At 41.7% G+C, this 11411-nt stretch overlaps 1 protein-coding gene across 9 annotated transcripts in view; it reads left to right on the top strand.

Annotated features, from left to right (window-relative positions):
- Positions 1–11119, top strand: part of NCAM1 (neural cell adhesion molecule 1) — a 503899-nt gene extending 492780 nt beyond the window's left edge. For all 9 annotated transcript variants that reach the window (XM_077458119.1, XM_077458120.1, XM_077458122.1 and 6 more), the window contains one exon: positions 10336–11119. In XM_077458119.1, coding sequence (XP_077314245.1) covers positions 10336–10456 — 121 coding nt within the window. In that variant the 3' untranslated portion in view covers positions 10457–11119. The remainder of the gene's footprint in view (positions 1–10335) is intronic.
- Positions 11120–11411: the final 292 nt, after the last annotated feature.

Genomic DNA, 11411 nt, shown 5'->3' on the forward strand with positions numbered 1-11411 from the left:
AGATGTTACTATGGTATACTGAAGTATAATTACAAGCATTCCATAAGTGCCAAAGGCTTTTATTGACAATTACATTAAGTTAAGAGTCAATATTTGCAGTGTTGTCCCTTCTTTTTCTAGACCTCTGCAATTCGACCTGCCATGCTGTCAATCTACTTCTGGGCCACATCCTGACTGATGGCAGCCCATTCTTGCATAATAAATGGTTGGAGTTTGTCCAAATTTGTGGGGTTTTTTTTGTTCACCTGCCTCTTGAGAATTAACCACAAGTTCTCAATGGGATTAAGGCCTGGGGAGTTTCCTGGCCATGGACCAAAATTTTTGTTCCCCAAGCCACTTAGTTATCATGTTTGCCTTATGGCAAGGTGCTCCATTATGCTGGAAAAGCCATTGTTCGTCACCAAACTGTTCTTGGATGATTGGGAGAAGTTGCTCTCGGTGGATGTTTTTGTACCATTATTTATTCATTGCTGTGTTTTTAGGCAAAATTGTAAGTGAGCCCACTCCCTTGGTGGAGAAGCAACCCCACACATGCATGATCTCAGGGTACTTTACTGTTGGCATGACACAGGACTATTGGTAGCGCTCACCTTTTCTTCTCTGGACAAGTTTTTTTTCCAGATGATCCAAAAATGCCCCAAAAATTACTTTACTGTACTCCAGTCCTCAGCAGTCCGATCCCTGTACCTTTTGCAGAATAGCAGTCTGGCACTGATGTTTTTTCCTGGAGATAAGTGGCTTCTTTGCTGTCCTTCCTGACACCAGACCATCTTCCAAAAGTCTTCTCCTCACTGTGCGTGTAGATGCACTCACACCTGCCTGCCTCCATTCCTAATCACGCTCCGCAATGGTGGTGCCCCAATCCCACAGCTGAATCAACTGTAGGAGACAATGCTGGCACTTACTGGACTTTCTTGGGTACCCTGAAGTCTTCACAAATGCAGTGCAAATATTTTTTGGGGGGATTAAGTTATTTTTCATGGCAAAGAGGGAATTTGCAATTAATTACAATTAATCTGATTACTCTTCATAACATTCTGTAGTATATGCAAATTGCCATTATAAAAACTGAGGCAGCAGACTTTGTGAAAATTTATATTTGTGTCATTCTCAAAACTTTTGGCTAGGGCTGTATATATGTAACTATGGGACAGCATTTCAAGTTCTTACTGGCTGTTAACAGGTTCATGGTTTACAAACATCCAGGCAGCACCACAACTATGTTAACTAAAAAACATCTTAGTTTAATGAGGAAGTAAACCCTGATGAGATTACTTCCTCTTTCATTCCCTGCAAAGGCAAAGCATAATGGACTACTATGCATCGCATAGTAATCCATTATGTGTCCCTTACCTGACACAGGAGCCAGCGATGTCACCGCTGTCCCCTGTAGTCTGGCGCATCAATCTTCTCGGTGGGGTCTCGCAGCTCCGCCACTGTCATTTGGCGAAGCCGTGATGACGTCACTCCCACGCATGCGCATGGGAGCCGACACGCGCGGCATCTTCGTCATTGACGATGCCGCGCTCAGTGCGCCTGCGCGCCGTAGACAGCGGTGCCTGCATTCGGGCAAATATCTCCTAAACCGTATAGGTTTAGGAGATATTTCTTGGACCTACAGGTAAGCCTTAATCTAGGCTTACCTGTAGGTCAAAGTGGTTTGTAAGGGTTTACAACCACTTTAAGCTTTTATTTTGTAAACCTGAGAAGAAAGTACTGGTAATCGCCACCAAAGACAAGCTGTTAGAAACATATTGTTTAGGTAAACTTTAGAAAATGAAATATATGTTAAAAGTACTTTGCAAGAGATTGTAATGAGGGATACTGTAGCTGTGCCTAAGCCCAATCTTACTCACCTCCCAAACCAGATTATTATTAAACCAAGCATCTCATCATTGTTATGGGTTAGTATCTAGTAGAAGTTAATCACATTCAACTTGACTAGTTTTGTAATGTTGAAGGTGTTGCTCAGCTTATCCAAGTCTCTTCTCAGTTATGATCAGTACCAGAAACAACAGGGACACCAGAAAGACGTCTCTATTGGAAGACGTCCTTACATTTCCTGTTTTGGTAGCAACAAGGGTTAAAAGAGGGGGCAGTCTTCCCACTGGAGACACAGACAGCAATAAAAAAAAAATGGTTTTTGCATGCTTAGTACATTATTCGAAAACGCAAAAAAAGAATACTGCAAAAAATTTCATTTTGGACAGTATGGGAAAGGGTTAGAACTTCTGTGTCAGATTTATATTGCTCTTTCTGTAGGTATTGGAGAGATCTACCCTCTCCTATGTGGTCACTGGAAATAAGAGCAACCTTTCTAACCTTAATAGAACATAAAGTTGTATTAAACCCAAAAGCAAATATTTATTAATTGGCATTTTACCAATTGCTATATGTGATGGCTGCATTAGGTTTCTTTTTCAGGCTTTCATTCCCCAGTTATTGACCAGTACGTCTGTGTTTTTCAAAAGAACAGGGGTGAGACAAACCATTTACCACTGACATGAGTGCTTATCATGATCTACTTTTATTTATGCAAAAACTTTATCCCAGCAGGAAAAACTTTATCCCAGCAGGAAAAACTTTATCCCAGCAGGAAAAACTTTATCCCAGCAGGAAAAACTTTATCCCAGCAGTTGTAATTGCTTATAAATTGTGAGCTGGAGTTCAGCTTTAATTTGTAAGTCTATTCAAATCTGCTAGTCCATATAACACTCCCCTCCCCCCATATTGACAATGCTGCTGCCTAAAGTTGCCCTGTGATCACTAGGGATGAGCCAGATGTTCGAGTTGAATGACTCAAACATCGGGTGTTCGGATGTTCGGCTAATCCCAAACCTTATGGGGCGTTCGCGGCAAATTCAAGCAACGTGGAATGCCCAATAATGCACTGCGATATCACTGTGCATTGATGTCTGATAAATGGCCAAAGCATTCACCTGACCTGCACCTACCAATCACAGCATGCTCTGCTCTGAGAGCCATAATTGGCCAAAGGCAGAGTGCCTTTAGCCTAAAATGACTCAGGGGGCTAAGTCCTAAGTCCATGCCCCACACTATATAAGGCTGCTTACACAGTGGCCGTATATATTGTATTTATGATTGAGAGAAGTTAGCTAGAGGCAGGTTAGTTAGTGGCGTGCAGGGAGTTTAGTATATATATATATATATATATATATATATATATATATATATATATATATATACAGTGTAGTCAGTGTAGTGTAGACTATATATACAGTGCAGGCAGTGTACAGTATATAATACAGTTAATACAGTGTATAGAAGTGGTTAAGGGGAACCATGGGTCCCCCCCCCCCGCAGTCCACACCAGACCCCTTAGGTCTGGTATAGATTTTAAGGGGAACTCCACACCAAAAAAAAAAAAAACAGAGTGGGGTCCCCCCAAAATCCATACTGGGCCCTTTGGGTCTGGCATAGATTTTAAGGGGAACTCCACGCCAAAAGTTAAAAAAAATTGGCGTGGGGTCCGCCCAAAATCCATACCAGACCCTCAAAGCACCTTGTCCCCATGTTGATGGAAACAATGGCCTCGTCTCCACAACCCTGGCCTGGTGGCTGTGGGGGTCTGCAGGCAAGGGGCTTATCAGAATCTGGAAGCCCCCAGATCCAGCCCCCCCATCTGAATGGGTAAGGGTACATTGTGCCACTACCAATTCTCCAAAAAAAGTGTCAAAAAGTAAAAACCACAATACACAGTTTTTTTAAATTCCTTTATGAAAAAAGAAAAAGGAAAAAGGGTCCCGCAATGTCATCCATCTTCAATCACAGCGCAAATGAACCCGATAAATAGTTAAAAAAAAAAGAAAATACTCCTCCTCTGGTGAAGGCGTCCCAGCGATTGCTGTCTTTTTGTTGTGACAGCTGTTATATATGCAAGGGCGGGACCACCCAGTGACATAACCAAGTAATCTTGCCCCTTCTGACATCGTGTGCCATCAGAGGGGGGCGAGGTCATCTGGTTACATCAGCGGGTGGCCCCTCTCTTGCCTATATAATAGTTGTCACAGTAAAAAGACAGCAGGCAGTGGGACGTCTCCCATGGAGGCAGAGTATTTTCGTTTTTTTTTTTTCTACTTTTTGTGTCCATCAGCACCGGGATTGAAGATGGATGGACATCATGGAACACTTTTTTTTATTTTTACTTTTAATAAAGGACTTGTCAAAAACGGTGTATTATGATTTTTACTTTTTGACACTTTTTTCAATGTACCCCTACCCATAGGGGCGGTGGGATACGGGGACCCCCTTTTAAAATTATGCTTCCAGATTCTGATAAGCCCCCCACCCACAGACCCCCACAACCAATGGCCAGGGTTGTGGGGATGAGGCCCTTTTCCCCATCAATATGGGGACAAGGTGCTTTGGGGGGGACCCCAAAGCACCCTCCTCATGTTGAGGGCAAGTGGCCTGGTATGGTTCAGGAGGTGGGGGGGGCGCTCGCTTAAACCTGCCCTTTCCTGGCCTGCCAGGTTGCTTGCTCAGATAAGGGTCTGGTATGGACTTTGGGGGGGACCCCACACCATTTTTTATTTTCTTTTTTACATTTTGGCGTGGACTTCCCCGAAGGGCCTGGTATGGACTGAGGGGGGGGGGGGAAACCACACCAATTCCTTCCTCGATTTTTTATCTTCATTGCCAGGAGCCAGCAATATATTACAGCTGCTAGTAGTTTTAAATTACATTTTTTACCTTTAGAAATGTAATTTTGCTGAGGCACAGTAAAACACATGAGACAGAGGCACCACTTTACAGGCAGACTGGGGAAATCATACTACCTCTTTAGTCACCAGGATAAGGGGTAAGGCAACATCTCACAAACAAGGACACAGAGGGCAATAAAACCTTGAGTTAGTTTGTAAACATTCCAGTTGTGACCTAAGCACAGGGCTATGTTTTGGCTAGCAAATAATACAGTATAGCTGTAACTCAAGGCTGGTCTATTTTAGTAAAGAAAGAATGAATGAAGCTCATTCAGCAATTTTTAGGGGACATAATGCATCTTCCTAAAGCCTGGAAAACAGTAAGCCCCTGTACACACGGTCGGAGATTTCCACAACCAAATCCGTAGGATTTTGCCCGTCGGATTTTGTCCGTCGGATCTTGTCCGAAACTGTTGCATACACACGGTCGGACAAAGTTGGCGAAAAAATCCGATCTTTCAGAACGTGATGACGTAATTTCATTACGATGGGACTACATTCAGGCTAGTAGCCAATAGCTTTGATGTAGGAATTTGATCTGAGCATGCGTGGCACTTGGTCCGATCAAAATTCTCTACACATGATCCGAGTATGGCCGATCGGCCCAGTTGGTCGGGAAATATTTCCAACATGTTGGAAAATTGGGTCCGACGGATATTCCGACGGAATCAGTCCGATGCATACCACACACAGTCGGATTATCCAACGACACGGTCCGATAGGACACATTCCGACGGATTCTCCGACCGTGTGTACAAGGGCTAACAGATTCTTGTGTGCAACCCGGATGGCTCCACTCAGTGCTGCTGTACTAACCATGCAAGGTTAATTCAGCAATCCCCCCCACTGAGCTGTTGCGTTCTGACAGGGGGACGACCCTGCAAGCCAATTTCATAATCTGCTAGTATGCATCGATGGCTACATGAGTGTCCAGGGGAGCGATGATGTCATGCCCACGCATGCGTTCAGGAGCCACTGTTCCTGGGACACAGGCTCTGACGGTCGGGCACTGTAAGCCAGAGTTCATATGCCGATGATGTTATTGGCTGCATGCACTCTTAATATCTCCTAAACTGTGTTTAGGAGAAACAAGTTCAGGAGATATTCACAGCACCTACAGGAAAGCCTTATTATAGGCTTGCCTGTAGGTATAAGCTGTGTAAAGCCCCATATACAATATCAGATTTTCTGCTGATTTTTGTCTTCAAATTTACCAAAACCATGTAGTGCAAGGGCCTGCCTGATTGCATACAAATTGAACCTTCTAAGGTTTGACCTCATATTATATGATTTTGCTAAATCTGAAGGAAAAAATCAGCAGATCTGAAAATCTGATAGTGTGTATGAGGCTTCACAGAGTTTACAACCACTTTAAGTACAAAGTACATTCTGTTTTTCTGATCAGAATTGTTTAGAATTGTGGCTTATGATCAAAATTCAGGAGTGAAACTGTTTTGGTTTGCAATTGGGTTCTAGCTTGTGTGTTGAGAATATAAAATTGGAAAAAGTTGGTTGCTAAGACCATCAATGAGAATTCTTTGTTTAGGCAGTTTCCATTATATAATATTTTATCAATGTTGCTTGTTTTTACTGAAAGGCCGGTTTCTAACAAAGTAGCCAGAACTAGCTGTTGTTAACCACAAAGTCTTTTTTCTATTTTGTACAATATTTCTTCTGGAGTGGATACTATTATGAAATGAATGAGAATACGATTGCAGTCCAAGCAATCAATGCCCACCTATAAAAGAATAAAACATCAACTCTTAACCTCTGTGTACCTTTATCTTTCATTTGCTGAGAAGACTGAAAGAAGTAGAGAGCTTTTGAAACTTTTCTAACTTTAACCGTTTGCCATCCACCCTACAGCAGTTTGTTTTGCTGCTACAGGGTGGCAGCTGTACGCTGGATTGGGTATATAGTATATGCGCAATCTCGCACTTCCGGATAGGGCGTGCGCATTCACGCCACTGGCGGCTGTGATTATACACATCCATTGGCGGGTGCTGGGTACTCGATGTCCTCCGGCATCTGACAATCGTCAAGCAGAGACACAGAACTGTGATCAAGTCTAAACAAGGCAGATCACCGTTCTGACGGGTATGGGGGGTGGAGTTCGTGTCCCTGCACAAACTACATCTCTTCCCCTAGTAAAAGCACAGTTCGCATAAACACTGGTAAGGTACATAGTTAACCTTTTGATTGCCCCTGATGTTAAGCCCTTCCCAGCCAGTGTCAATAGTACAGTGACACTGCATATGTTTAGCACCGATCACCATGTTAGTGTCACTGGTGCCCAAAAAGTGTCAAAAGTGTCAGTTAGTGTCAGAATGCCCATCGCAATATCGCAGTCCCACTAAAAGTTGCTGATTGCCACCATTACTAGTAAAGAATAAGAAAATAAATAAAAAATAAATAAACTTTTGCGGAAACCAATCAATATACGCTTATTGGAATTTTTTTTACCAAAAATATGTACTAGAATACATATCGACCTAAATTTATAAAGACATTTGATTTTTTTCAATTTTTTTTAATTGGATATGTTTTATAGCAGACAGTAAATACATTTTTTTTTAATTGTCTGTCTTTTTTTGTCTACAGTGCAAAAAGAAAAAATGCAGGTGATTAAATATCACCAAAAGAAAGCTCTATTTGTGGGGAAAAAAAAGGACATATATTATATGTGGGTACAGTGTCGCAATTGTCAGTTAAAGTAATGCCGAGCAGTATCGCATAAAAAGGCCTAAGGAAGGGGTTAAATCTTCTGTAGGTTAAGTGATTAAATGCTGGTATGTAACCACACCTGGCTGATTACATTTGATTTTAAACTTTTGTATAGGGAAACTAGTAAGTCAAGCCTAAAGCCTGGTACACACTACAGTTGTTTTTTTTTTGCATGAAAAGAAATTGACAGCTCCAGTCGGGAGCCGCTGTACTAAGCATGCTAGGTTAGTCCAGTGATCTCTCCCACTGAGCTGTTGTGTTCTGATGGGGGACGGCTCCCCCGCCAGAATACTCCAATCAGCCCACTTTGCCATTAACTCAGAGCCCTGAGCCCTCGGTTGACTGCTAGTTTTCCAGCATGCACGTCTGACTGAAGCTGGCCAGCCGACTGGTTTCTGTCAGACAGACTGACATAGAAATGGCCGGAATGTTGGCGAGTATTTTTTTGCACCGGTAAATGTCTCCCAACATTCTGCCCGTATACGGGCTTAATGTTTAACCTCCCTGGCGGTATGATTATTTCAGATTTTTGATGCTCAAAGCGGTACAATGTTTTGCATGGAAATTTGGCATTTTATATTGAAGGCCTGTAATTCTAAGCCCTTGTACACAGGGTTGGACATTCCGACAACAAAATCCGTTGGATTTTGTCCGATGGATTTTGTCCGAAACTTGTGTTGCATACACACGGTCGGACAAAGTTGTCGGAAAATCCGATCGTATGTAACGTGACAACGCTATTTCGTTACGACGGGACTACGTTCAGGCTAGTAGCCAATAGCTTTGGTCTAGGAATTTGATCTGAACATGCGTGGCACTTTGTCCGATCGGAATTCTCTACACACAATCAGACAAAGTCCGATCGGATCATGTTGTCGGAAAGTTTTATAGCCCAGCTCTAAAACTTTGTCCGTCGGATATTCCGACGGAAACAGTCCGATGGAGCCCACACACAGTCGGATTATCCGACAACACGGTTCCGATCGGACATTTCCCGTCGGAATGTCCGACTGTGTGTACAAGGGCTTAGGAATAACACACTTAAGTCTGTCCAAACGAGACTCTAGTAGACCCCCCGGTATGATAAAGTTTGAAACACAAAATCATAAATTATTATATAATAAATAACTATAAAGTATTATAACAAATAATAATATAATAATAATAATTATTATGCAATAATGTAATCAAATCAAAAACACTGAAGTTTTCTCAGTTGCAGAATTGTCGCTGTCATTACTTTCAGTGTTTGATGACGAATTTCCCCACAAATCACTATCGGTCAATTCTGCAAGTGATTTATTATCGCTGTTTTCTAGCTGGTCTAAAACCGCTTTTGATGTAAAGGGACGGTTTTGGTTGCTATGGACAATCTCCAGTTTCCAGGCAGGAAGAACAGTATATATAATATAAAACTGCATGCAGGGCACTGGACAAACCACTAGGGACAAAAGGCATGTGAAATAATTGGATACAGTAATGTAATCTGTAAGATTACAGTGTACTGTATGTATTGTGTGTTTTTAACTTTTTGAATTTGGCGCCGTGCTCTGCCCTCGTGCATCGCAACACTCGCAGGGAACAGAGCTCGGCACTGTGATAGATACGGCAGTGGACACGGCTCACACGCAGAGCGGGAAGACATCACAGGATCCTGGGGACAAGGTAAGTAACTTTGCCTGGATCCTGCAATGCGATCCCGAGTGGGGCTCGGGGTTACCGCTTTTGATACTGACAATTCACCCCGAGCCACATTCGGGAATACCACTAGGGAGGTTAACTTATATTTTAAAGGTAAACCCACACAGACTAAAAAAACATCTACCCAAGAACAATAAAGGAGAAACATCTGCCTATCTATGTACAGTGATGCAGGGTACGGCATTTACATCAAATCTATCCTGATGAAGTGTTGTTTGTGCTGCCTTCCAACATTTGTACTTCCCTCAAAGGAAGTATTGACTCCATTGCACAAGTTGAGAAATATCTGTGCCATAACTACCATTGCAGATGTTGAAACCCAAGTGTCTTAATAAGGTGGTTAAACTGGGATGAGTCCAGTTTTTTGGCCACCCTGTACCCAGATTATATACACAATTTAAATAGTTTCTAACATTAGTATTGAAATAGTGAAAAAAATTGCGTTGTCCACATCAATTATATTCTTTCTTAGCCCTTGTACACACGGTCTGAGAATCCGTCGGAATGTATCCTATCGGACCGCGTTGTCGGATAATCCGACTGTGTGTGGTATGCATCGGACTGATTCCGTCGGAATATCCGTCGGACCCAATTTTCCAACATGTTGGAAATATTTCCCGACCAACTGGGCCGATCGGCCATACTCGGATCATGTGTAGAGAATTTTGATCGGACCAAGTGCCACGCATGCTCAGATCAAATTCCTACATCAAAGCTATTGGCTACTAGCCTGAATGTAGTCCCATCATAACGAAATTACATCATCACGTTCTGAAAGATCGGATTTTTCGCCAACTTTGTCCGACCGTGTGTATGCAACAGTGTGTACAGGGGCTTAAAGATTTCTATGACAGACTACAGAATCCCAGAAATAATCGAATAAATTGGTTTTCCTATTGAAGCTTTGATCAAGAGGCTCGGGCCACATTCACAATCATTCTGACCAATGACAAAAGTTTCTAGTGCTATCAGTGTTGTTCCAGATCTAACCGTAATGAGCTTTTAGGTTGTCTTTTTAATTTTCTGTGCATATCACATTCATTTTAAGAGAAATATTCAACCATGCAAGCTGAAAATATATATGTATTCGCTGAAATAATATTGGTTTTCTTTATGTATTTATCATCTTGTAAATGCTTGATATCATCCACTGTTCTCATACTCTCTCATTATTGTGTATTTCTAGGAAGGCCCCTGTAGAAGAGAACTCTAAGCCAGAAGAATCAGACACTAAGAGCACCCCAGCAGAAGTGAAAACAGTCCCCAATGAAGCCACTCAAACAAACGCGAACGAGAGTAAAGCATGACTTAACCTCGGGGGGTGGGAACGTGTTAAATGGGAAGGGTTAAGTGGATACTAAAAAATAATGTCTGAAGAGCCTCATGCTAGCCATTTAAAGAGTGGGGTACATACACACAAACACTTCATCATTCCTCTCCAATCTTGGCCTTTGTTGTTATTATTATTTTTGTTTTGTTGCGTTTTTTTTTTTTTTTTTCAATAAAACCTGTATGTTTTTGTGAGATTGTAGAAACGATTCACCTCTTGTGTATATGCTTTTTATGAACAAAGTCAAGTGGTAAAGTGTTGATATGAGATATTCCATGCAATGCCCCCCCCCAAAAAAAAAAAAGGATTCCCCTTTTATTTATCATGTGGGAAAGGAGAGGTGTAGACAGTTAAGACCATTGCTTATAACTATTCGTTAACTCGAGACATCCAGGCAGAATCTAAATGTTCTCAAAAACAATACACTAAGCAAAATGTCAGTTAATGTTTTGCCCCGAACTTTTGAGCTGTAGAAACTCGTTTTACTTTGCATGGCTGGCAGTGTGAGGATTTGATTGATACATCTGACCACTGTACAGGCAAATAAATGTTGGAAAAGAGAGAAAGAAATCTGTATGTGTCTTATAAGTGAACAGTCTGCTTTATTAGGTAATTGGTAAATACAGGATATGAATGAAAACACGTTTGATGGCCTTATTGTCTGTTGTTTATTCACTTTGTTGCTCTTTCTGTAACGGCTATCATAAATGCACTCAATCTTGTACCAAGTCAACACAATATGGGTTTTGTCCGACAGAAAGCATTTTTTTGTTTTATATTGGAATTACAACTTTAATGCAGGAGATTTCTGTAGCAGCTACTATTAAGATCATCTCATGGGCAAACTGGAACAAGAGACACAATGAAAAATACTTTTTATGGTAAATTTAGTCTAAACAGGTGTTGTTGATGTGACTGGTGCACTCTGAGGC

Source organism: Lithobates pipiens, unplaced genomic scaffold (genome assembly GCF_037356315.1).
Source record: "Lithobates pipiens isolate NorthernLeopardFrog02 unplaced genomic scaffold, aLitPip1_a1.2 Scaffold_27, whole genome shotgun sequence".
Taxonomy (NCBI): Eukaryota; Metazoa; Chordata; class Amphibia; order Anura; family Ranidae; genus Lithobates; species Lithobates pipiens.